This window comes from Asparagus officinalis, chromosome 3 (genome assembly GCF_001876935.1).
Source record: "Asparagus officinalis chromosome 3, Aspof.V1, whole genome shotgun sequence".
In the NCBI taxonomy this organism is placed as follows: domain Eukaryota; kingdom Viridiplantae; phylum Streptophyta; class Magnoliopsida; order Asparagales; family Asparagaceae; genus Asparagus; species Asparagus officinalis.
In genome coordinates, this window is record NC_033796.1 from 9,434,265 (window position 1) to 9,461,905 (window position 27,641).

General features: G+C 35.1%; 3 protein-coding genes, 1 long non-coding RNA gene and 1 other non-coding gene across 6 annotated transcripts in view; 2 read left to right on the forward strand and 3 right to left on the reverse strand.

The window, feature by feature from the left end:
• LOC109834590 lies at positions 39-1,020 on the reverse strand. Its single transcript, XM_020402625.1, has 3 exons — positions 728-1,020; positions 416-513; positions 39-249 (listed from the first exon to the last, which is right to left on the reverse strand). The coding sequence occupies exons 1-3, from the start codon at positions 852-854 to the stop codon at positions 91-93; spliced, it is 384 nt and encodes a 127-aa protein (XP_020258214.1). The 5' UTR covers positions 855-1,020; the 3' UTR covers positions 39-90.
• TRNAC-GCA lies at positions 4,913-4,984 on the forward strand. Its single transcript has one exon. It is a non-coding gene; the product is annotated as a tRNA-Cys (tRNA).
• LOC109832061 lies at positions 5,888-9,005 on the forward strand. The gene is made up of 4 exons (XR_002244626.1): positions 5,888-6,008; positions 6,427-6,469; positions 8,100-8,160; positions 8,979-9,005. It is a non-coding gene; the product is annotated as an uncharacterized LOC109832061 (long non-coding RNA).
• LOC109832894 (outer envelope protein 61-like) lies at positions 10,507-23,567 on the reverse strand. 2 transcript variants are annotated; one of them, XM_020400370.1, is made up of 12 exons: positions 23,299-23,375; positions 22,897-22,984; positions 22,378-22,608; positions 21,249-21,305; positions 21,009-21,137; positions 20,115-20,192; positions 19,739-19,809; positions 19,594-19,643; positions 19,297-19,489; positions 12,271-12,943; positions 12,011-12,154; positions 10,507-10,943 (listed from the first exon to the last, which is right to left on the reverse strand). In XM_020400370.1, exons 2-12 carry the CDS (start codon positions 22,954-22,956, stop codon positions 10,752-10,754), a joined length of 1,878 nt encoding a protein of 625 aa, XP_020255959.1. In that variant the 5' UTR covers positions 22,957-22,984; positions 23,299-23,375; the 3' UTR covers positions 10,507-10,751. The 2 variants fall into 2 exon arrangements, with proteins under 2 accessions (XP_020255959.1, XP_020255958.1); XM_020400369.1 differs by lacking the exon at positions 22,897-22,984 and having other exon boundaries at positions 23,299-23,567.
• LOC109834591 (calcium-dependent protein kinase 11-like) overlaps positions 26,302-27,641 on the reverse strand; it is a 9,064-nt gene continuing 7,724 nt past the window's right edge. Inside the window, exons 9-10 of the mRNA XM_020402626.1 lie at positions 27,291-27,482; positions 26,302-26,859 (exon numbers count right to left, since the gene is read on the reverse strand). The gene's annotated coding sequence lies outside the window, so the exon portion shown is untranslated. The remainder of the gene's footprint in view (positions 26,860-27,290; positions 27,483-27,641) is intronic.

Genomic DNA, 27,641 nt, shown 5'->3' on the forward strand with positions numbered 1-27,641 from the left:
GGGGGGGGGGGGGGGATAAAATAAAATAAGAATATACATACAAATACAATAAGAGAGGAGAGGAGAGGAGCTTTAGTTAGTTCGTCATGATCAACTTTGAGCTTTTGATCTCCTCCTCCTATATTCCTCATTGTTAGAAGATGGCTCGACAACATCAGGAGCAAATCTCACCTTCTTCTTGGGCCCACTCTTGGGCCTCATCTTGGGCCCAGTTCCTTCAACTATCAAATTAACCAACAACCAAAGCAACTAATTATAAGTCAAGAGTTTCATGGAACTTTCCTGAAAAAAATAAAAAAAATACACAACCAAAGGCCAACTCATGCAAGCAACCCAATTGGGTTTTCTTGCGAAATGATCAAAATTAAACAAAAAAGTAAAAAAAAAAAAAAAAAAAGAAAAAAAAAAAAAAAGGGGGGTCATTGTTAGAAGATGGCTCGACAACATCAGGAGCAAATCTCACCTTCTTCTTGGGCCCACTCTTGGGCCTCATCTTGGGCCCAGTTCCTTCAACTATCAAATTAACCAACAACCAAAGCAACTAATTATAAGTCAAGAGTTTCATGGAACTTTCCTGAAAAAAATAAAAAAAATACACAACCAAAGGCCAACTCATGCAAGCAACCCAATTGGGTTTTCTTGCGAAATGATCAAAATTAAACAAAAAAGTAAAAAAAAAAAAAAAAAAAGAAAACAAGAAAAAAAGGGGGGTAAATTTTTGGCATACCGAGCTCGAGTTGGGCCTTCCTCATGAAATCAGAAAGGAGGCGCTTGTGAGCTTGGAACGTGACGATGGCGATGCTGCTGGAGACGGCGAAGACTGCCATAAATCCCATACAATTGGAGCTTTCCATATATGATCAATTATATGTTCACATATATAATTCCTTTCTATACACTAATAACTACATGAAAATATTAAGAGAAAGAGGGGTGAAACTGAAACTTATGCATTGAGCCGAGAGAGGAGAGGAGAGGAGAGAACTGGAGGGAGATGAAAAAGGATCCTGGTTTGAGAAGGAAAGGGAGCAGAGAGAGTATATCGTATAATGTTGACTTCTTTGGGAAAATATAATAATAACCCCCTCTCTTGGATTAATGACCATAATGACCCTCTACTTTGATTGCTTGGAGTTGGGAGTAATGACCGCTCTGTCCTCGGCTCTGGGGGTCCGGTAAATGGCTGGTTGTTCAAAATTGACAAAGTCTTTGTAGGGTAGGCGTGCGGATTAACTTCCGTACATAATTCATTTCTCTCTATCTTTCTCCTCTTTTATAGAATGCTCATGGGTATTTTATAGAAAAACCGTAATTAGATATGTACCAATATTCAAGTGCACTAATTTCTTTATAGACATAATTCCGTTTGAAAAAAGGAGTGCAATTTGTATATGTTAGAGTTTGTTCATCATTTATCTTTCCTGGCTAATATTGGATATTAGTTAGGTCAATTGTATCCTCAAATCCCCAACTACTGTTCCCTCGCATGAAGTCAAATTTAATTCCGCCTGCAAAAAACTTTGCACATTGGTTGACTGGTTGTCGAGACTCGAGCCCACATGCGTTGGGCCCCGCGAACAACTTACGATACCAAATATGATTTGCTAGTGTAAACAATAAAACACACAACGTTTCTTGTTTTGCAAGAGCACCTAAAAAAAATTAAGAATGAGAAAATTGTGCAAATTAAACCAAGTTAACACTGAGATTTTGCGACGTGGCATCCACGATACGCTATTTAGCATACGAGTAAAACACGCTCTGCGTGCATGAGCGGAATGTTTGAAAATGAAAATTTGTACAATTAAAATTTTCGGACTATCTTTGTCATTTCATGAATGGTTGCAAACGTATTGATCGCATGAGACGCTTTACTCCTATTAAAGATTCGTGCTTTTCTCTTTGATCGTAGGGATGAGTGCCTTGCGTGTAGTGGTGCGCGCTAACGAATCAAATACGAATCAGATACAGGTCGAATATGATATTTATCATATCTATATTCATTTACCAACCACTGAAATAAATATGAATTCGAGCATGTCTCTGTAAAGAAAACTCGCATTCAATTCGCCAACATCAGAGACAGACATGAACGACACGCGATTATACATGCGGATACCAAACATATATGAGAAACGATGTAACATTGAAAGAAAATATAGTTCATAGTATACAAAAGGACATTAAAAATGTTCATTACATCTAATTAAAATATTGATCATCAAAATTAACCTTAAATCTATTAATACGAGGATCAAAACAATTGAAGCTATATGTTGTGATATATATTCGAATACTTTAGATACGGTTTTGAATATTTCACTATATATCCATATTGGCAACCAGGCACATTAGATTAGATGAAGATATTTGACAACTATAGTTGTATTAAAGATATGGATACATTTTACACCTCTAAAGTGTACATTCCATAGATATGGGAGTAGTTCAAACTTGGTCAGGATTTTCTGTGCGCAGCTGACAGGGGTATTTCTGTCAGGCGTTCGAACAAAAGGGAGGCTGTAGGTTTCGATAAAGGGCGTTTCTGTAACTTACTGTTTTCCTCAATCATGGTAAGTACCTAAACTCTTCCAGAAAAAAATAGTTCCAGCTATGTTGTCCGCATGCCAAAGTATCGTGACAAACAATAAATGTTGTCGTATTAATTTTGTTTGTTTGGGACAGACAGCTAAACTTCGTACAGCGGGGCATTGAACGATCGAACGAGACGTTGCAAGCTAGAGCTCATATCTTGACTAGCCCTATTTGGCACAAGGATGCAAACCTTTCCCCCACAACTTGAGCATACATACATTGACTCTATATCGCGATTAATAAGTATCATACGTAATACGGAATTGTTGTACACAGAGTCACGCCCTCACGCCGTGAAAGCGATATAACCCGAGAGAAAACACCGACTTTTATTCGTTAAATATTTTTTTTTCTCACATGGGCTGCTGCCTAACGGAGCCGCCCATGTTTTCTTTAAAATTTTTAAAAGTGGTGGCCCCAAAGAAGAAAAATTTGGACGTGGGCCCCACATATATAGTAAAATAATATTATTTTATTAATGTATAGTAAACTAATATTGTTTTATTAATGCATAGTAAAATAATATTTGGACGTAGGCCCCACATGCATAGTAAAATAATATTATTTTATTAATGTAAAAATTGACCTCTCTTGTAAAATCTCTCCAAGTTCTCTTTTTTTCTCTCAAGATCTCACCTTTAGATCTGATGCTTTTTCTCTCAAAAACAACCGCAACAAGCCCTCTGTTTAGATCTGATGTTTTTTCTCTCAAAAACAACTACAGCAAAAAAGCCCTAAGTTTCTAGCCGCAGCAAGCCCTATGTTTCTCCCCTGCAGCAACCCTAGCCGACTGATATTTATAGGAGAGCCTGGACTTGGGTGGGCCGCACCCGCACCTTGGATCTGTTTTACCGCCGCGCTTGTGGATGTGCCCCCCACGTTCTTGGGTTTTGCTTTGTATACCAGTCGACTAGAGTTGCTGCAGGGGAGAAACATAGGGCTTGCTGCGGCTAGAAACTTAGGGCTTTTTTGCTGTAGTTGTTTTTGAGAGAAAAAACATCAGATCTAAAGGTGGGATCTTGAGAGAGAAAAAGAGAGAGCTTGGAGAGATTTTACAAGAGAGGTCAATTTTTTTGGGTAAAATCAATGCTTCTTTTTTGAGACGAGCTTGTGGATTGTACAAGTCATCGGTGTTCTCCTTCATAGTGGAATCTCCCCTCCCCATTCTCCCGTGGACGTAGGCAAGTTTGCCGAACCACGTAAATCTCGTGTATTTACTGTTTCATGGGTGTTGGCTATTGCTTGTAGGTTCCCTCGATAAGTCAGTCATAGAACTGATGAGAGGAAGAGTGTATATCTCACTTTGTTGATATATTTCACTTTTGTTCTTGTTTCCTTTGTGAAACGGGAATATAGATGTTGGCCTGAGCTTTTGTGAAAATAAAAATCAGGGCTTTCTCTCGGATTATATCGCTTCCGCGGCGTGAGGGCGTGACTCTGCGCCCAACATAAATGATTTTTTTCATATACATCGACGTAGTGGTATTTCAGAAAGCGTGGTCGCGAGGTATTTTCTCCTTTGTTCGTTTGTATATCATCCGTATCACTTTATATACGAGAATCCCCTCATATGACAAGGACGACCATTAACCTCATTTATATTGTCTTACAGTTATGTTCAAAAAGGGGAAACCCATCATTTTTCGGGCTGTAGCAAAGAGGGCGGATCCAAAATGAGATTTTAGCGGCCTGGGCCCGTTTGGCGGCCTCCTATAATGAGATCAAAATTGATCCTCATCTTGTTTTCCAAAGAATCTTGTTTGAAAAAGTTAATTAGGCTAGTGTTTACCCATTTTTTTTGTGCAAAAAGTTCCTCCTAAAATTAGCCCTATTACATTCACTCTCTCCCTCATTGAATCAAAACAGAAACATATTATCTCAAAAATTAGTCCAAGATTAATCCTCACAGATTCTGAAGAGTTTTGGTTGATGGTGATTTTTGAAGAGCTTGTCAATCTCATTCTAGGACTATATATATCGGTCGTTTGGTGATTTCTTAGCCAAATATAACACGACCCCTTAAAAAATTAAAAACCAAAATATAACTACTCAATCAAAGTCTAACCGTCCACTAGGGGCTGGCCGGATGAAATAATATTATTGATTAACGGCGGAGCGTTTATTTTAATTCCACATGCAAAAGCTTGAAATAACTAGAACTTTAGATGTTGGTTTTAAACTTTTCCCTTGCCCAGGACAATAATATATTCAACTTTTGCAAAACACCAATGCTCAAATTGAGTATTGGCCAAAAGAATATAAGGTCCAAGATGCAAAATAGAAAATATTAGTGTTATGTACTAAAATTAATGTGACCGGGTCCATACCTCAGTGGTAGAGCAATTGACTGCAGATCAATAGGTCACCGGTTCGAACCCGGTTGGGCCCTATTTGTACGTTAGTTTTTTGAAAAAATTACTATGTTATATATAATACGACTTGGTTTGAATATCTTAGCTCTTGCTCTTCCCACAGGATTCAGAATGTCAAAGACCCAATTTCTTTTATCGCAAGAGCCTCAGTTTTCAAGAGGGTGTAGTTGTGAGAGAGAAATGTGAAAGGTGAGTTCATGACTGGCCTTTCAAAGGAGATTTAATTGGGTTGATGGCGCTTCTTCATGCAAACCTTTGCTCGCTCGCGAGACTGTGACATTTGTATACGAAGTGGGATTTCTAAATATAGAGCTAGGATTGGACGCTGCTACCGCGGTTGCTGTAGGGAAGGAAAAATTTGCCCATACCCATTTACCCACCCAGCCCGCCCATCAATTAGCCCGTCCACAACCCACCCATTTAGTTAAATGGGTCTAATTGGGCGGGTCCATTTCAAACTATATTAAATGGACAATAAACGGGCAGTCTATATTCACCCATTTGCCCGCCCGATTCCCAAAACCAAAACCCGAAGCCCTAAGGGCCTAACCCTTCTCATTTATTTCCGTCATCGCAATCTCTCCTCATCGGCATCGAACCTGACCCTCCGCCTCCGCCGCCTCAACCGCCTCTCGAGCTCGCCTCTGATCTCCTCTCGCGGTGAGCTCCAGCTCTAATCTCCGCTCCTTCTCAGCCTTGATCTCTTCTCGATCTCAAGCCTGGATTCAGCCTCGATCTCCTCTCGACCTCGACTTGACTCGACCTCGATTTCCGCTTGATTTCAGCCCCAGGATTCAGCCTCGATCTCCTCTCGACCTCGACTTGACTCGACCTCGATTTCCGCTTGATTTCAGCCCCAATCTTTGCTCGATCTCAGCCTCTACCTCAGCCTGCATCTCCAATCGATCTCCTCTCTTGCGCCTCCAAATCGATCTCGACCTCGACCTTGACGCGAAACGAGGATCCAGCTTCTCTTTACTCATCAAACAGGGCTTTGCACTCCGTCATTTGATCTTTACGTTCCCTCGAATCCCCAAAATGGTGAGGAAATTGCGATATTGAAGTAAATTCTTCTTTTAATTGAATTTCTTAGCAATTTGTTTACAGATTTATACAATAATTTAGCTAAAGATTGCTACTTGATGCATGCCTCCCTTTACCGAAATAATTTGTTCTTGTTTATGGAATCTTTGATCAAATAATTGGATTGCTTGACTGCATATGCTCAGAATTAGGTTGAAAATGCTCATAACTTTGATCGGATTGAGCTCCAAGCACTGCGATCCCTCTTTGTTTCTCTGATTCTAGTAGCTCTACCTGCTTTGTTCTTAATTTATTTAAGTGTAGCTCCGATTGAGTAAATATTAATTTTTCCTGATATATCTCAGGGATACGGTTTGTTTGTGATCAGATTACTTGCCTTTCTTCCTAAATATTAATTTTTCCTGATATATCTCAGGGATACGGTTTGTTTGTGATCGGATTACTTGCCTTTCTTCCTGGTGCGAATCCAATACTTAGGGGGTGTTTGTTTGCATGCAAGTGAAAGATGAAAGTGAGAAAGTTACTTTCATTTAACAATTAAGGTGTTTGTTTTCATGTAAGTGGTTATGAAAGTGAGATGTAAGAAAGTTGCCACATAAGATTTAATGCAATTTTGACTTCCCCTAAAAAAGTGGTGAAGTCACATGAAAGTGACAAAAAGGTAAGTAATTTAATTAAATGATTTTAATTATATTTTCTAATTAATCTTAATTTGCCACGTCATCTTCACATTGCACTTTCGATAATAATTTAATTTTTCAAACAAACACTGTATTTCACTTGCGTGCTGACATGGATGTAAAAGTCATTTGTAAAAAAAAGTAACTTACATATTTTAAATTCACTTTCAAATTGCCAAACACCCCCTTAATCTTATAGCTTTTGTTTGTTTGTGCAGTTCTTTGAATTACGCAGGTAGTTCATAAATATTTGGTAGAAGTTTATGAATATTTTCCTAAGTCATGCTAACAGATGCTTGCGTGGAAATTTGCTAACAGTAGTATCTGATCACCAATAATTAGATGAGAGTCTCAAGATGTTTGATTAGGACAAGGCTTAACATAGATTTTGGGTTTTGATTACGACAGGAGTTGCCATATTTCTGGGGCCTGATAAGGATAGAACTGACATAAATTCAGGACATACTCGACACTTATTCCTTGCCTATTGTTTTATATTGCTCGTATAGGCCTTCACGAATTCTGGAAACATGAAGGATGAATATGTGCTTAACATTCCATCTGGTCGTGCATATTGTCTGAAATTGTGTGCAACATATATATATGATGTTGTATAATTCTATGGATGCTTAGAGAGGGGGAAATGGAGTAACAGTAGAGGAGTTTCACCACTCATTGTCACTTATTCCTTGCCTATTGTTTTATATTGCTCGTATAGGCCTTCACGAATTCTGGAAACATGAAGGATCTGTAGAGGGGAGGGTTACTATCCTCGCTTGCAAGGGCGTCAGCTGGACCAATGACGCAGTCGTCAGCTGATCTGATGCCCACAGAGACGGTTGTCCTTGCCACTTAGCAAATCTTTATGATTATTTTCATAGAATTTTGTGCTTAACATTCCATCTGGTCGTGCATATTGTCTGAAATTATGTGCAACATATATATGATATTGTATAATTCTATGGATGCTTAGAGAGGGGGAAATGGAGTAACAGTAGAGGAGTTTCACCACTCATTGTCACTGAGATTCAAGAAGGTGAATTTTTTATAATTTTAAAAGCCTAAAATTTGGCGAGCCAATCTGAATATAATGACATTGGTGTTGTATCTTGATATTAGGTAATATATGACATGATTGAGTTAATGATAGGTTAGCATGAAAACCCATATGTTTTATATTTGTGGCACAAATAATAGAGTTCGTAAGGTTTCATTTCATGCGTAATCTTGAGATGTTGTTTTTCATTTGTTTTGATTTGTTCTGTTGTATATTTTCTTGATAAATTACATGATAAAAGATGAAAAATTGCATCTTGCTGTATAATCTTCATGATTTTCATGATTTTAGGATGAATATGCTCTAGTTTTAATCAAAATTGAGTAACTCTTTGCTTCATTTTGACTGTAGGGAGTATCGAAGGGCTGCGCATGCGCTGAGAATAGAGTGGAATTATAAGCCAATCTCTGAGGTAGTTTTCACCACGTTTTTAGATTTTAGTCCCGCCTTATCTCCACCAGTTTTCTAATTATGAAGTTTTTACTTGTATACTCATTGTTAGTCTTATATATTGATATGATTGCCCTTTTATTTTTAGGGGTTAGGTACTATACCTGTAAACTTCCTTGTCACTATACAAAACCAACATCAAAATTCGCATGCATTAGTGCCACCATCAAACCCATTTTCTGTAAAAGTTAAAGGTTTCTATTGCTCCCTTATTAACATTAACCCACATCAATGCTCGCATCCATCGTTGCCAACACCAAAGCATTTTTAAGTACAAAGGCTAAACTTAAGATTGCCCATATCAACCAGTTATTTGAAATAAATTCAAGTAAAAGACAAAGAACATGTAGAAAGGAGACTGTAATTTCAGCCGGTGTACTAAGGAGCAACCATTACATACTACCATAGATTAATACAGTGTACAAAGAGAGTAAGACTGAGTTTTAGCTACAAGGAATTGAGTTGCTTAAGCCAGAAGCAAAGGAGAAACTGGCAGTACGTATTTAGATATTCAGAGTAAATAAAAGCATTTAATCAAGTATCAACTCAGAACAGCTTATGCAATTTGCAACCTGATTAGATTTCGAATTACATAAACCAGTGGAGAAAATTACAGCATGGCGAAGTTGGTCAAGATATATGCATAAAAAAAATGGGTTCAATCCCATATAGTAATGCAGTGAAGTGGAGTATGTTCACAAAAGTTTGAAATTCTATATAGCATGAAAAATAATAAAATAGATTGCTAATTTGAATATCATGTTTCACTGTATTTTGCAGGTAAGGCAGTTGATCGAGGGGCTGCTCTTATTGCACTCCTTGTCACATACATCGTCCATTGATCCATGTCATCTTTGATCTCATGAGCGGATGGTTGCGATTTCTTCTTGTTTAGTTGTGGAGTTTATGGAGGTTGTCAACTAGTTATCGAGTAGTTTTTTCATTAACATATAAAAAAGGTTGTTACAGTATATTTGCTTCTTTCGAGCAGTCCAAGAGATTAGTTTGCATTGAGAGTTATAGGTCTTTGATCAAGTTGTTGTCTTGTAAAATTACTTTACCAAATTGATCTATAAAGATAATGTATTCGGAAGCAAAGTTAGTTGAACCTGTTTATGAACTAAAATCAAGCAATGGTAATGCAAAGTTTGTGTCAATGTTCTCATGTGATATATTGTTGTATTTGTTAGTATTTTATCACAAGCCTAGCACCAGGTCATGAGTGGCAATCGTTGGTTTTAGGTCTTAAAGCTTGCGAAAAAACCCCAAAAGTTTGTAAACCCCCCCCCCCAAAAGTTTACGAAAAGCCCCCAATTGTTTGCAAAAAGCCCCCTAGAAATTTACAAAAAACACCTCAAAAGTATTATATACATAGCTATTATTAGGGCTGAACATGGTTCGGTCCAAACCGAAAAAATCGACCGAACCGACCCGAAAAAATCGGTTTTATGAGTAGGGCGGTTTGAGTCGGTTTGAAAACTTTTTAACCCGAACCGATCCGAACCGACCGAATATAGTGCAATACTACTCATTCTGATCTTAAACCCTACCCGACCCGTCCCCAAAGAGTCAAAGACTCAAACCCTAAACTCATTTTCTGAATCATTATAGGTTGAAAACAATATCATTATATCAGTGTTTAATGCTTCATAATATCCTACTTTGTTGATATCTTTTTTTTCTTTAACACTGTTTGTTGTTTGATAAGAAATTTGATGAAGTTAGAACCAAACAAACCGAACCGAACCGCACCGAACCGACTTGTAACAGTTCGGTTCGGTTTTGAATTATGGACGATTCGGTTCGGTTGTTCAAATTTTGGTAAAAACCGAACCGAACCGACCGTTGCACACCGCTAGCTATTATAGTTAAATGGGTAAATGTGCGGCCCATTTATTAAATGGGCGGGCAAAAACCCGCCCATTTAAAAAATGTTAAATGGGCCATAAATGGGCAAATGGGCAAAACATGCCCGCCCATTTATGACCCGCCCATTTAATGCCCAAACCCGCCCATTTAACATCCCTAGGTTGCTGGTATCCACAATGCTGATGACCATAATTCTTATTTGCATCGACTTCAGAGAGCTACCATCAAAATTGTTATGCGGGCGCTTAGAACATGTGATTGGGATAGCACATGCACTAGCTACGATGATAAGAAGACACTCTACCTGCTATTTAACATCTTTTAGCTTCTGATTGCAGCCGACACTCAATATAATTCCTTCTCCATCGAAAAAGGAAAAAAAAAAAAAATCACCCTCAAACCAAGTTAGATAATTGACAAAAATCAATCATACAAACAGTTGATCTCAACCAAACAAATTTCAAGGAATGCGAAGTAAGTTAATTGATACAGAACTAACCCCACAAACTTGCTCCCCCAAAAGTCAGGTTAGTTTTCTATAGTACTCTTCACATGCAGAGTGAAATCAATTGTCCCAGCCATATATATATATATTTTTTTTGTGATTCATACGAGCACTGGCCTAGATAAGAACATATAAAAACAGAAAAAAAACTCCAAGATCAGTATCAGTCCTGTAATAATTCATATGTGGACTTTCTCCGCAAAAGAGTCGGCTCTGCCATATATAATGAGATTAGTGCTTAGCCACCGATGAAAGATGAAGGCCAGGACCAACATGATAACTGCGAAGATCAAGCCAGGTCTTCCCAGCAACCAGTTCTTTGTCTTCTTTACTGTTTCGACACCTCTTTGTGCCCTCTCTGCCCATCTCATCTGATAAGAGGGAGAAAAAAGCTTCTGCGGTTAGAAGATATATCACAAGAGAAATTTGTTTCATACAGAATTTATATCGACAAAAATTTGGCAAATGAAAAACCCCTTATTCATGTAATAGTACACACATTCAATGAAATATCATGAAATCTTAAAGTGGATGATCGTATAAATAGGGAGCGAAAGTTGTGATCAGAGTAGAGTAATAATTTCAGTTGCAAAATTCTCCAGAGCTTTGTCAGCTCTTTTTAACTCCATGTTCCATCACCCTTCTCCAGTATGCCATTTTCTTTTCATCGACTGTTTAGCACCTTGCTTTCTTTACCTTCTTTTTTTCCCCCTTTCAATCTTTTATTTCCTTTTTCCTTTTTCATCTCTTTCTAATTGTGAATCTCCCATCACTCTCAGAAAGGCATAAGACTGAAATCGCTTTTAGGCTTCCAACATAGCCCTGCTACCCTTCTTTTGTCAGTCTTATCATTCTCTCCTTGCTTTACTCACCTCGTATATTCCTAACTTGCTACCACTTTCTGTTCTATGTACTTCACATTAAATATGCGCATTCCTCTAAGATTTGAATTTCTTGAGAACTCCATGTTTATCGTGAGATAGATCATAGATCTTCATTGATTTTTGGCACTTTCTCTTTTGTCATCCTCATTAGTTGTCCATATCACATTTACTTTAATTGTTTCTGTTAATCTTAGATTTGTGGCATACAAGTGGTTTATACCATTGGGTCCAATTCTACGCTAGTTACTAGCTTTTTTTTGAGGGATCGAAGAATCTCACAAAATACCATCCACCTTCTAATTTTCACCAACATGCTCAAGGAATACGTGAAATAAGAGTTCGCCCAATAATAAAAAAAAGCAGGCATAAGTAAAAAAATTTACAAGTTTTTCATCGATCTATAAAAGAAATTTTGTGGAATACAAATGTAGGTATTCAAGGAAAAATGTTAGCGCAATAGTTAGCAGGGAAAATGACCCTAAATATATATAAAGTAAATGCTGTAGTACACCAAAAAAGCTTCTAAGGATCTAATCCATCAAAGGTTCCCATACCATTTTATCCAAGTCTTCTGGTGATAATGATGACATAGTTTTTTGAACCTTTTCTGCATCTTCTTTTGAAAGCTTCATTCCATACTGTTCACTCATATTTGCCATCATTTCTGGACTGATATTTTTCATCATTGACGTAAACATCTGCAAATTGGTTGCATAAAAGAAAATTACTACATACTTGGTATAAAGGGGGAAAAACCTACATAATGTAGATTAGGAATTGTAGAACATAAGACTTCTTGAAGAGATCTCCAAACCTGTCGCATAGCTGGGTCTTTCATTGAGTTTCTCAAACTCTCCTGCAAATCAGTAGATGAAGCCGGAGTGCTAGATGAGGCCTGAGCAATTACTTCTCCATCATTGAATTTCCCTTCAGCAGTTGATGCTCGTGATCCACTTCCAGATGTCTGGGTGGTGCTGTCTGATGAAGAGTTCGAAAAAGGGGCACCATTAAGATTCATTGAAGATGCCACTTCAAACATCTTCTGAAGTTCTTCAGGTGACATGCTGCTCATCTTATCAGAGGCCATCTTAACCATTTCAGGTGTCATTTCTGGAATTTGTGAACCTAACGTTGTAGCAGCGTTTGGTAAAGGAGTGCCTTTAGGATTCATCGAGGATGCAATTTTAAGCATCTTTTGAATCTCTTCAGGTGACATCTTACACATCTTATCAGATGCCATCTTAATCATTTCCGGTGTCATTTCTGGCATTTGTGAACCGAACTTTGATCCACCTCCATGAATGTTTGGAAAGTTTGGAGATTTTCCATTCAAAGAAGAAGCAACTTCGAGCATTTTTTGAAGATCTTCAGGCTTCATCTTAGTAATCATATCTGTGGCTGTTTTAATCATATCAGGTGGCATTCCTCCGGCACCCATTGCTGCCAATGTATCAGGATTGGCATTTGAAACATAATTTTGGAATAACCTGGTACATGACGTTTCATAAATTAGATAAAACTAGGGAGAACATACACCCTTCAAAACCTGGTATAGTGTTCGAAAACACGCTCTACCCACTCGAGTGCTACCCGACACCCAAACGTGTTGGGTGGCTGATACCCACTTGATTATGCGGTCAAACTGCATAATCAAGTGGTAAAAGAGTATGCGCCCGCATAATGAAATTATGCGGCACATAATATACCTGACTAGACCCGCACTAAATTACCCTAAGTACTCTCAATCGTTGCCTAAAAAAATCCCAAGAAAATACATTACTTCAAAATCCTAAACCTGGTCACCATCATGCAGCCTCCTCTCCACCGCCACTAGTGGAAGAAATGAAGACCCGCGCAGGAGGACCAAAAGAACGTAGGAGGCATGGTACAAGGGCAAGGATAAATATGAGGGCTCTTCTAGTGCAATGACCGATGAGGGGATTGAGGAAGGACCTATTAGAGATGATTTACATAAGGGAAATGATGATGACTTTGAAGCTCTTTCGAGGAAGACATGGATGAGAACATTTGCTACGAGGATGAGGAGGAGACTAAATGATGATTTTTATTAGTATTTTAAAGTGTTGACTTATAGGAGTGTTTTAGTTTATGAACTTTTATAGTCTTATTTTTAAGTGTATACCAACAAATAGGTTGGGGATATTATTGTTAGTCTTTTGCTTGGAACGTTAAGCTTTTCATGAATTATTATATTTTTATATATGATGAATGAGTAAAGCTAGAATAAACTGATTGATGGCTCTATCCACCAACCTTTTTATTTATCAGATATAATATATATATATATATATATATATATATATATATATATATATATATGAAAAAAACATGAGAAAAATGGATATACCTCGTACCAAGCACAAACTTGGCGGCTTGTAATGATTTTCTCAATTCTCATCGACTCATTCAAATGGTCCTCACTTGAAAATGACCACCCCTTAATTATCCAATTCATGTGCACCCATGTGAATGTAGTCCCCCTTTTAAATAAGTTGATGAGAATGAGTCATCTCACTACCAAACCCAAGTTTGTGTTTGGTACCAAACATACCCATATTCCTCTCTCTCTCTCTCTCTCTCTCTCTCATTCTCTCTCTATATATATATATATATATATAATATATATATATATATATATATATATATATATATATATATATATATATATATATATATATATATATATATATATATATATATATAATATGGAAAATTGGGTATAAGGTGGTTGCTTATTTTACTAATGTGATGAGGCCCACCCTAGTTGTCACATCAAAAGGTTGTGGACATACACTATTTCATCTCTTAGCTTCTTATTTTGTTAAATGAGTTACACCCTCACAACTATCATCCCATATATTATATATATATATATATATATATATATATATATATATATAGTTTGCATGCACGTGCAGTGCACATGATTAAATATCATTATTGTTTCTTTTTGGTCTATTTTCTTACTTAACTGAGGTTGTGAAATATTGCTTTATAGTCGACTTTGACTATTTCATGTAATTAGAGATTTACTCATGTCTTTAGATCCTTTTAATGGGTATCAGATGCCCTCTTTATTTAAGTGTTCTTCTCCATCCCATTCGATTAGTCTTGCAATTCAGAAAATTTTTAGCTTAACTACATCGGTTATACCTTCTATCATGACTCATTTATTTCTTAATACCTGATGGATAGTGACATTCTAATGGGATGTAGTCATTCGAGTTCAAACCTATCAAAATAATTGCAAGTGGTGAAGACTCTAGATCTTTTGATTTTATATATATTGAACATCTCATAATCAAAACTTAATAAAAACTTAAATAATACCTATTTGAGTAATTGTATTCACGTCGCTATTTTTAATTAAATACCTACTGAACATCTCAAAAGCTCGCAATTGATAAAGATCCTAAAATATTTTGAAATGATGCCTAATGCGCATCTCATAATCAAAACATTGGGAAGAACTTAAATATGTCTACAAAGTATAATATTGGAAAGATAAAATGTTTAAAACGGAATGTATTAAATTAGAATGTAGTTGTAAGTTAAGAGTACTTATTTGAGTAATTTTACACAAATTATTGTTTCTAATTAATATACATAATGAACATTTCAAATGTCTAAATATCTAACTTTTCACTTTCTAAACTACCATTTTCCAGTCATTAAAAAAATCCACTTAGTTGGATGCTTATAGTAAAATATTGTGTATTTCCTATTTGATATGATAAATTATTAGGCACACGATATATCTCATATTTAGTGCAGATAACTATGTGAACATGGCATACTATTTTAAAGACAAAAATTTAGAAAACTCCCCTTAACTTTCAACGATAATTAGATAATCTACATAACTTTGTAAATATTAGAAACTCCCTATAATTTAGAGGTTATTAAAAACCCTTTCACTTTAAAACTTTGTTAGGAAACCCCACTAAAAGCGATGGATTTAGGGGGAATTTCTGATAAAATAATTTCATGGGCAAAATTACGATTCTTATAATTTGCGGACACATTTAAAAATACATACAATTTAGGAGGTACATATGAAAAAAATGAAAATCTAAAAAGGGGAAAATTTTATTAAACCTCGAATGAGTTTGGTGTTTGGAACTAAATCCCAAATAACTTTAAAACTCTTACTAAACCCCTAATAACATTTGGCAGAAAAGTCTCAAAATTAACATCATTAGTTCACGTGTAGTCAAATAACCAAAATATAGCCCAATAGGCCAATAACCTCTACCTTTTTTAGTTTATCCCAATAGTTTTTGGCAAAAAACCCCAATACTATATGCTTATAATTTTCAAATATTTTTAAAGATTGTTAAAGTTATTGAAGTTTTTCAAGAGGTTGATTGTAATTTTTAGATTTTAAAGGAGTTTATTTCTAATTTCAGATTTTTTGGGGTTATTTGTACTCATCTCATAATCAAAACATTGGGAAGAACTTAAATATGTCTACAAAGTATAATATTGGAAAGATAAAATGTTTAAAACGGAATGTATTAAATTAGAATGTAGTTGTAAGTTAAGAGTACTTATTTGAGTAATTTTACACAAATTATTGTTTCTAATTAATATACATAATGAACATTTCAAATGTCTAAATATCTAACTTTTCACTTTCTAAACTACCATTTTCCAGTCATTAAAAAAATCCACTTAGTTGGATGCTTATAGTAAAATATTGTGTATTTCCTATTTGATATGATAAATTATTAGGCACACGATATATCTCATATTTAGTGCAGATAACTATGTGAACATGGCATACTATTTTAAAGACAAAAATTTAGAAAACTCCCCTTAACTTTCAACGATAATTAGATAATCTACATAACTTTGTAAATATTAGAAACTCCCTATAATTTAGAGGTTATTAAAAACCCTTTCACTTTAAAACTTTGTTAGGAAACCCCACTAAAAGCGATGGATTTAGGGGGAATTTCTGATAAAATAATTTCATGGGCAAAATTACGATTCTTATAATTTGCGGACACATTTAAAAATACATACAATTTAGGAGGTACATATGAAAAAAATGAAAATCTAAAAAGGGGAAAATTTTATTAAACCTCGAATGAGTTTGGTGTTTGGAACTAAATCCCAAATAACTTTAAAACTCTTACTAAACCCCTAATAACATTTGGCAGAAAAGTCTCAAAATTAACATCATTAGTTCACGTGTAGTCAAATAACCAAAATATAGCCCAATAGGCCAATAACCTCTACCTTTTTTAGTTTATCCCAATAGTTTTTGGCAAAAAACCCCAATACTATATGCTTATAATTTTCAAATATTTTTAAAGATTGTTAAAGTTATTGAAGTTTTTCAAGAGGTTGATTGTAATTTTTAGATTTTAAAGGAGTTTATTTCTAATTTCAGATTTTTTGGGGTTATTTGTACTTTTTTCAATTTTCTCGAGGCCTTTTTTTTAATTTTCTAATTTAAAGGGCATGTTTATTATTTTTTAGATTTGTAGGGAGCTCTTTGCGATTTTAAATTCTTAGTGTTTTTTATAATATTTTTACTTTTTATGGAGTTTTTTTGGTAATTTTCATATTTTTCGAGTGTTTGTTTGAATTTTTGAATTTTTGAATTTTTAGAGAGTTGATTATAATTTTTAAAATTTAAAGGGTTGTTTGTACTTTTTGGTTGTAATATATTAATTTTTGGGTGTCATTTATAATTTTAGAATGTTAAGAGTCTTTTTTCTTTTTTTAAAAGATTTTTAGAGTTTTTTTGCAATTCAGCAAACCCTCAAACTTAACAAATGGTTAAATTTCACTAAATCCTCAATAGGTTTAGTATTTAGAGCTAAATCTCCAATATCTTTAATACTCTTACTAAACCACCAATAACTTTTGGTAGAAAACTTGCAAAATTAACATCGTTAGTTTTTGTGTAGTCAAATGACAAAAATACACCCTGACAACTTAATAAGTTTTATATTTTTTTACTTAACACCCAATAAATTTTGGTAAAAAAACCCAATTAATGGATGTATATAATTTTCAGATTATTCCAAAGGTTTGTTAGTAATTATTAGAATTTTCAAGTTGTTGATCTTAATTTTTGGATTTTAAAGGGGTTTGTATCTAATTCTAGATTATTCTAGGGGATGTTTGTTCTTTTATTATTTTTTTGTATTACTTTGTAATTTTCTAATTTAAGGGCTTGTTTATGATTTTTTAGATTTTTAGGTGTTGTTAAAATTTAAAAAATTTTAAGGTGCTATTTGTTATATTATGCTTTCTATGGGGTTTTTTGTAATTTTATATTTTTCATGTGTTCATTTGAATTTCTGAAAATTTAAGGGTCATTTGTAATTTTCAAATTTTAAAGGGGGTTATTTGTACTTTTTGGATTTTTTAAAGAGGTTGTTTGCAATTTATGCATTTTTTGGGTCATTTATAATTTTAGAATTTTAAGAGCCTTTTTTTAATTTTTAGATTTTCAAAGGTTTTTTTGTAATTTAAGATTTTTTAAGGAGGGTATATGTTTTTTTTAATTTTTCCAAGGATTTGTTTTTAATATCCCGATTTTGTCAATGGATTTTTTATAATTTTTAGAAATTTAAAGGAGTTGTTTGTAGCTTTCAATATTTTCTGTGTTATTTATAATTTTAGATTTTTAGGTAGCTATTTGTAATTTTTTATATTTTTCAGGATTGTTTGTAACTTTATGGGATAATTTGTAAATAAGAATTATTTGAGGGGTATGTATTGTGCTTGAGGGTTAATTTTAGTCAGTGTAAATTTTTTTAGGATTGTTTGTAAATGAATAAGATCATTTATAAATAAGAATGATTCGAGGGGTGTATCGAGGGGTATATACTATGCTTGAGGGTTAATATTTTCATTATGAAGGTCAAGTGCGAAAAATAAAAACGTATTGCATATTTTCTGAAATTATCAAATTTACTGAGAATTTAGTGAGAGTTACAATTATTTAGTAATTTAGTGCTCAATTCAAAGATATGGGAGATTTACTAAAATTTAAGTTTTTAAAATAATTAAGGAGGGACACATGACATTTTTAAAATTTTGTAATTGTAGATAGTTACAAATTATTTAGAATTAACAAAGATGTGATTGTTAAATTTTTTTACTTTTTTATAGATAAAATTTTTTAATTATGGATATGAACTGTTTTAAACTAATTAGAATTCTCAGGAAGATAGAGTTAGTTAGACACATGTCATCTTTTAATATGATAGAGAATTAGTTTCACTGTTTGATCTCTTTCCATATCAATTTTTAGTTAAAGATTTTATTGTTAAAAAATTTGATATATTATTAATTAGGATAAGATTAGAATGTAATATCTAAAAAGGTTAAGGGTAATATTGACTATGGAAAGTTTTTCTGAAACTCGTACTTTTATAAGGAGTATAATAATATAATAATATAATATAATATAATATATATAGAAAACACATAATCTGATTAATCACTACTCGATACCGGACCATATGCATAAGGAAACCATGTTTTAGAACCTTGCTGCTACATAGAGCTCAATTGACATCTTTCATCTTCCTTTTTTTCCTTTTGATAAACTGATTAATGGTTGGAAACAATGATTTTAGCAAGAAGACAATCAAAGAGTCTCTGCAATTACTTTTGCCATTCAGTTATGCTAACCTGCTTTTAGATTATAAGATCTGCATAACTAACATGATGATTAAGAAAGTTATGAAACCAAATGACACTTCGAGATGAATGCAATTATACTTTTCCCAGGAGATCTTACATTAGTAGAAGTGCTTTTGTGCGTGAAAAGCAAAATTGCTATGAATCTCACCTCATGGCTTCAGGACTGTCGCGTAAGCTTTTTAAGCACTCAGCTTCAGAAGGAGAAACACCAAGATTTGGGCCATAGTTTCGAGCAGCAGCTTCAACTGGCTCTGCCACAGAACATTCCGCAGATGAGGTTTCGTGACTTTCTGATCGAATTGGACTGGTCTCTTCTTCATCAATTTCTTCAATAACTACACCTAAAAAGACCCAGGTGTTAAACGAATGAGAAGTGCAGTGATATTTTACAATTCAGCTCAAGAATAATTTCATTCTTTCATTCAGAAAAGGATGATACACATACCTCTTGATGTATTCTGGTCTCCGCCTTCCATCAACTTTTCATTAGCATCTCTGCATCATTGCATAACAATTCATTGGTATCATAAAGTACTGCAGTGTCTTTATCAATCAAATAAGATATCCAATCTACACAAGGAATTTTATACCTGAAAACTTCTGCTATTGTCTCGTCTTCTGGGGAAATTTCATGTGCCTTTCTCAAGTCAGAGACAGAAGCCTGATTATCAAAACACACACACACACACAAAAGGAAAGAAATAAAAACATCTACTGAATATTGAAGTGCTTTCTTGCCAAAATGTGATCAGCTTCCAAAGAAAACGCCAAACTAGGTTACATGATAAGGCTAGACAATCGTAATCCCACAAAGTAATGGCAAGATACAGGTCCAAAAAACTAAGGGGAATAGAGATAATCATTACAAAAAGTCATTTTTTGAATTAAGTTGTTTCACACATCCAGGACTCCCCAAAGAAGATTTCTTCACAAAATTAAAGCAATACTAGATGATAAATAGCTTACTTCCAATTTTCCAAGTTCTTTATATGCTTGACCTCTGCGATAAAGAGCTTTAACATTTTTTGAGTCAAAAGCGAGAACCTGGGATTCAAACAACAATACCATTTAGCAAAAGTAATAAGAAGCATAAATCATTCTTTAAAAGAGAGTCCCATATATAAGCTAAGAAAACAGAATAGTGTGACAAATCTCCAACGAATATGGAACAAATCACTGCTGGCAAAACTGCTGACATGATTTTTGCTATTTATTTTAATGGGATGGACTAAAAACAGTGCCCCCCCCCCCAAAAAAAAAAAAAAAAAAAGAAAAAAAAAAAAACCCAACCCAAAAAAAAAAAAAAGAAGGAGAGAAATCCTGTATGCACTTTAGTTCACTAAAAGAGTGGCTGGTCTAGAATCCAACACAGTTACGCAAAATTATGGTTCTGTAGATTAATTATTTGATGTCCCACTAGATGCAGTCAACAAATTTTTCTTGTAAAGAACACGATCTGAATGGACAAGGATGCAGACATGATCATCATAAACAAGATGTGGGGGAAACATAGGTTAGACATACAATATTGACAGTCCCTAGGATGGCATGGATATATCAACCACAAATAACACTAGGAATGCTCTCCGATATGTATGAGTGAGCCAGCAAACTCCAAACTGAAGTACAAGAATATTTATTATTATCATTACTTTTTTGTGGGGGGTGGGGGGGGAAAATGTGGGGAGTGGGGGGGGGGGGATGGGGGTTGGAGAATCAAAAAGGAAAAAAAGAGAGAAATAGATTCCCATGATTAGGAAGGGAAGAAAGGGGTTGATTCCATATTGTGCTTATTAAGCTTGCTGGACCTACTTTGCACACAATCACTAGAGACAGTGGCATTAATTTACAAGATTGTACCTCTGAACCTTCCTGAATGCAGTCCTCGAATTGTCTGGTTTTCAGGTAACATGACATTAGATTAAGAGAACACTGCAACTGAAGAGTTCCAGCCTCTGCCGAAGGGATGCCTTTCAAGTTGTTTTTTGCCTGATAATGCAAAATGGTTAGAGCAGCACTGGACAAATTAGATTGCTGGTGATACAGAAAACAAGTTAGCATTAATGATGAAATTGGTAAAACCTAAAGATATAGACATACAAGAAGATATTTATTAGAAGCCTCGTGATATTGTCCACGGCCATGGAGCTTATTCCCCTGAAAAGAAGAAAAAAGTAAAAGAATAGAATCAGACTCCGGATTATGCCAAAAACACCAGAAGATAATTAAATAAATGGTAATGCTTAAGATATTAATAGACAACTACGTTATCTAGCACATAAATTAAAGGGGAAATTGCTTCTAGCCCACTAGATCTTAAANTTAAATGAATAGTTTTTTTTTGGGTCCAAGGGCTTTATAGAAGTTGTCTTTTGACAAGGACTGTAGAGGCTTAGATTCTTATCTGTGGGTACCTGGAAGCAATTTCTCCTAAATTAAAACATGCAGTTGTCGAACAAGTATGAAAGTATATGAATCAGAGAAGCACTGCTGACGTTATGAGAGGTTATGATAAGCACTGCTGACGTTATGAGAGGTTATGATCTCGACAACCATTGCATATAATCTTGCAAAATGAACATAAAAACAATTGAAATTGATAATGCTTTGAATTGCCTGTGATACGAAATATCCCAGAGCTTTACATAATAACTCCTTTCTGTATTAAATAAGCATTTGATTTATCTGCTCGTCTCTCACTCTGCTTCTAGTCTACTTATAACAATTGGTTCTCATACTTCGCTGATCAAAGATGATCTCCACACTCCATATAAAAAAACGGATCTCACACAATTAGACCTGGAAAAGAGTCTAGACGTTAACTTTTATCAGATAGCTTTTTTTTCTGTAAACACAGACATAGACACACGCTCAGGGCCAGGTTGTTGCTGACATGGCAGGCATTCAAAGCAGTATAATCCAGACAATCAAGTCTCCAGCAGTAAAAAGAAAAAGGAATCAATTCAACATGAGAGTGACGCCTTCAGATCCTGCAGTAGAAATAAATTAATGAAAAAAGAAATGATAAAGAAAATGAGATACCAGATATTGTCACAAAGATGTATTCGCAATCATCCACTGTACATTTACTTCTCATCAGATTTCACCAAAAACATCATGAGTTTAAATCTTTAATTAACATATCAAACAGGAAGCTATACCTCATGCAGCGTAGTTAAGGATAATTATAACAAATATTTATCATAACTTAATAAAGACAGAATAAAACCTCCAGCTTCAGCATCTGAGCTGCACTCATTTCATAAGAGACTTGTGCGTCAGCATGTGCCTTCATAGCTGCAATCTCTTCCGGCTTAGCTTTAGCCACTTTCTCACTGATCTCTACCATATCCTCAGGTCTTGTGTGTTTTAGCTGCTCCGCAGCTCGTTTCAGATCATCAGGCCTCAGATTCTTCATACTTTCTGATGCTAATCTTATGAGCTCAGGGTTCGACATCATCTGTAAGATCATCCACAAATGAAACATATTTATTTATCCACATAAAGATAAAGGTTACTGCTAGAAATGAACATTTATTATCAGTGTGAAGCAACAGGCAGTATGATGAGATCACCCTAGAATGTAATATGTAGCCTTTCAAGCAGCTGTATTGCTTAAAAAGATTTCAATTTTTTATTACAAATAAATACCACATTTAGCATTTTTCTTTCTTCCCTTCCTTTTTTCTATGATGAAGGCCCAACACTAGAGTGCTACTGAAAAAATAAAAATAAAAATGGTGAACACCTGTATGAGTCGTGTGATGCCCAGCAATCTCCAAAAGTTTATGGCATCAACCCTGATCATTCTTGGTGGAGGGGTTAACAATTAATACCTATAATATTCGAATGATAAATTTTGAGGAATTTATTGTTACAAGTAATGCAAGATGGATTTTTTTTTTTGCAACAGCAAAGACAAATTCACGTACTGTGCGTTCCCGCACAAAGCAATCAACTAATTGCCCTAATTCAAATCCCAAAAACAAAAAAAAAAATCCAGAACTGTCGAGATCCAAATCCAATTTCAAAGAAATCAGCCACTATTCAATTACGAATCAAGCACAGATCGGAACCAAATCGAAACATTTTAAGGCTGTAATTAACGGCAGAAACTCTAATAAAATTGAGAGAGATTGAGGATCCTCACTTGTTGCTGCATCTTGGCGAGCTCTTGAGGAGGGATCCGACTCATCTGCTCCTGAGCGATCCTCATCAATTCCGGATCCATCATCCCGTTATACATTACTAAATATTTCAAGCAAATCCAAAACAAGTCCAAAAGTGTACCGAGGTTAGGGTTTTGTTAGTGAATTTAATTTAGCTTTCGATTGGTATTGGGGAAAGAATCGGGACTTTTTGGAGAGAGAGAGAGAGAGACAGGGTGGAGGTTGAACTTTCGTGATGAGGAGAGAGAGAGAGAGAGGAGATGTTTTAAATGAAATGAATGAGAGAATCGAAGAGAAGCAAAGGTGCGACTTTTACGGGCACCGCCCGTCAATTCGGACCCGAACACTAACTCTCTTTATTTATTTTTTAATCTATTAAATATTACGTATTTTTTAATATATTATACAATATTATAATTACTATAATATTATTAAATTTTTAATAAATAAATTGTAATAGATTAATAATTATAAAATATGATATAATAGTAACATATTTAATAATAATAAAATAATATATGAATAATACATTGTATGGTAAATGTAATATAATATATAAAATATTACTATATTATATAATAAATAATATAATATATTATAAAGTAAAATAATTTATTGCTAACAACTGTTAATGTATAAATAATATATTCATAATATAATAATATTTATTTATGTCATAATTTATTAAAGTATTATTAATAAACTCTAACATATTAGAAATTATAACATATTATATGATATTAAAATATTCGTAATATATTAATTTATTATAAATATTGTTATGGTAATCTATCATTTATCAACAAAAATGATTAGAGGACTGTCTCCATGAGCCTAATGGAGTCACAATTCAAATCGACTCAGCTGAAAAGCCTAGCCAAAAGCCAAACTTTTTAGCCGACACGAAGCACGGAAGCAGTCGGCTCTTCGCCTTTAAGGCGACTACTCAGGAGTCCACCCAACTCCCAATCGAGACGATTCCCCCAGTGGCGACTCGGCTGTCTACCAAGCTGTTTGACTGGGCTGACGACTCACTTATCTAGTCAACAAGTTACGAGAACGACCCGCCTTCCAATTCAATCCTGCTTGGGAAGATAAAGATCCGAGTCATCCAACTGAGCTATTTCCAAGACATACATCAATCAACCACAGTATTGATCAGTCACATCAAAAGTCTCAAACTCTGACGAAGTCTTAAATGCAAAGACGGCTCATTCTATTCCCAAGTCACTTCTGGGACGTAATCAAGACACCCTCTGAGCTCACAAGTCACTTCTGGGACGTAATCAAGACACCCTCTGAGCTCAGACGACCTTTTCTCCAGTCGTCAGCTGTCATCTGTGAAGCAATGAGTGGCTAGATCGGTCAGCCTATCTTCCCTTTACCCTTATCCATCAAACCTGGGACGTTATTGAGGCGCCTTCTGTACGCGAGTGCCTCGCCCTCCAATTACTAACCGCCATCTGTAAAGATAAGGACGACTTAGCACCTCGCCGTATTCTCGGCCATACGCCATCTAATCAATCATGGGGCCTTATCGAGATCATCTCGAAATAGTATCTCCTCCAGTCGCCAGTCGACACGTGAAAGGACTACTGCTGACTCAGCCTCTAGCTCATCCCCCACCCACGTCCTCAGACCCCCTGATGAAGTCACGTGTCTATCCTCAACAGCCTATAAAGAGGGAGGCAATGGATCCAGAGAAGAAGGAGGAAGGAGAGGGGGAGGAGAGAGAGAGAAAAAAGGATGAGCAGGCTTTTTTGGGATTCAGATTCTATGAACTCAAAAAACTAAGAAAATAAATTCTAAAATGAGAATGTACCCTGCATGGACCTCAATGGCCCAGGGACTCTCCCCAAAACCTCCCTCAAACTCATCCTCTAACTTGACCGTCGGAGGTACCATGGGGGAAACACGCCCCGTACCCCGACGTTCCTTGTGTGTGCAGGCCATCAGTCCACCGCGTACATTCAGAACTAGGCATAAAGTCGGAGGGGGAGCCGGCCCCTTTATCCTTTATCATCCTTCCTCGGCAGACAACCTCACCCTCATCAACTGTTTATTCACGAGCATTAACAAATATTATTAATAATATTATATTATTAATAATATTATATTATATTAATAATAGCATAATATTATTTTAAAAATATTATATAATATATAACAATAACAAATTGATATACCACAATAATTAAATATATTATTATTTAAAATAATATGTAATAATTATAATATAATGTAACATATTAAAGTACAAGATAATATTATAATATATTATACAATATTATATTGTATTATATTTAATATTTATAATACTATAATAATGTAAAGTAAATATTATATCATTTTATTTATAATATATTTTATTATAATTAATATATAATATATTAATAATATGTTTAATACTAACGTTGTAACATGTCAAACTAGCGTTTACCAAAAACACTCAACATGCTGTTTCGAAAGCATTTCTAGAGAAAAACACAACACCATGATGTTTTATTATAAAAACACAAGAAAAACACCATGGTATAATATCATGATGTTTTACTATAAAAACACAACAAGAAAAACAACATGATATCTAAACCAAGCCTAAACAATTAGAAGATGCTACTATGCGTGTCACTGTCAGTGCGGAGCAAATCAACCAAATGTTTTCCAACTCGACCAAATCCCTGTAAATTATCTAGATACCTTGCAACATATCATTGCTGAATATCTCGGTACTTTACGAAATAGTCCTCACAAGTGCCAATATATATATAATAATAAAAAAGAGCTCGTCACCACTACTAGCCCACAAAAACGCACAAAAAATAGCGTGGCAAGCCAGCATAAGAATGATAGAAATAAGAAACTAAAATTCTTTCATGCCATGAGCGGTCAATGACTCAAAAAGCAATGATAAAGATACACAAAAAAGTAGTCTATGTCGCTATACAAGTAGAGCATGTCAACTAAAAATACAGATCAGCACATAGCTTCAAATACTCCATTTTGTTCATTAGTTGTTGCTTAATCTTTTACAAATACATGATAATTTTACAACATTACAGCTTGACAGGATTTTCACAGTTCACATGAGAACAAGACACAACCTCTACTCCTGAAAGCAACACAGAACTTCAATACAATTCATGTCTCCAAAACTTAACATAGAAACATCAAACATGACTTGAAATAGTCTCTTCATCCCATTAGAGCACAAAATAATAATCCGCATACCATTCTCTCACCCTTTACATACACCCCCATGAAAATTTTACATGATAAATGGTACAAAAAGCTGAACAATTGCGTTAGGTAATATATATATAGGGGAGGGTGCTAAAAGAAATGCTCTCTCAGCTCATGGCTTACTGCTAAAATATTTCGAGCAAAAATGGGATCGTTTAGAAGGTTTGGAATGTAAGAAAGGATGGAGAAATCAAGCTCCATGTAATCGGGACTTCTGTGAGTGAATCCAAAGGGGGGAAAATACTTTTGCATTTCAAAAACAGGAGTATATGATGGCGATTTGTTGGCCCTGGTCTCCCCTGTGGTCAAGGTAGCAGAGATCTCTCAGAATTTTAGATAAGAAAATGGGACAAATAAATTAGGGTTCATCGCTAATAGAGTCCTTGCAGTATTGCCTAACTGCAGGTGGAACGCAGTAGTTCAATTGTTGCACATAGACGCCTGAGTGAAGTAATTGTTGCATATAGACCCCTCAGTGAAGTGCTTTTTACCCTCTGGTCTATTTTCGTCAAAAGCTAATTTTCCTCTTTTTTTGAGGGTAAGAGGTCAAAATATTTTCACTCAGGGGGTCTATCTGCAACAATAAAACTCCAAGGGTCCATCTGCAATTGGGCGATAGTACAGGGTGTCTATCAGCAATTAATCTAATATGTTTGAAGCTCATAAAAACGCCATGCAAAGAGAAAAAATCTCGCTGAAGTTAGAAACCAGATGGGCAATAAGCACATACTGATTTCAGGCAGTTTCAGGCAACCAAGATTCACCACATATGTGTCCCATAAACATGTAGAATGCATCCCTAAAGAGATTTGGCAATCTGTTAGCTGTCGATTTCTCCAAATACATTAGCGAGTTGTACATCAATCTAACTCAGATCTGTGCCCGCCAAGCGCACCACTTTCATCAACAATGAGTATAAAACCTGTACAATATAAAGACGTTAGTACTACTACATGATTGGTGATTGCAAGTCATGACATATTAAATAGGCTTTAATAAATGTAGCACACAGAGCTTATGGATCAGGCAATTGGAACCTGCCACCAACACCATGATATTCATCAGAAAAATGACAGGAAAA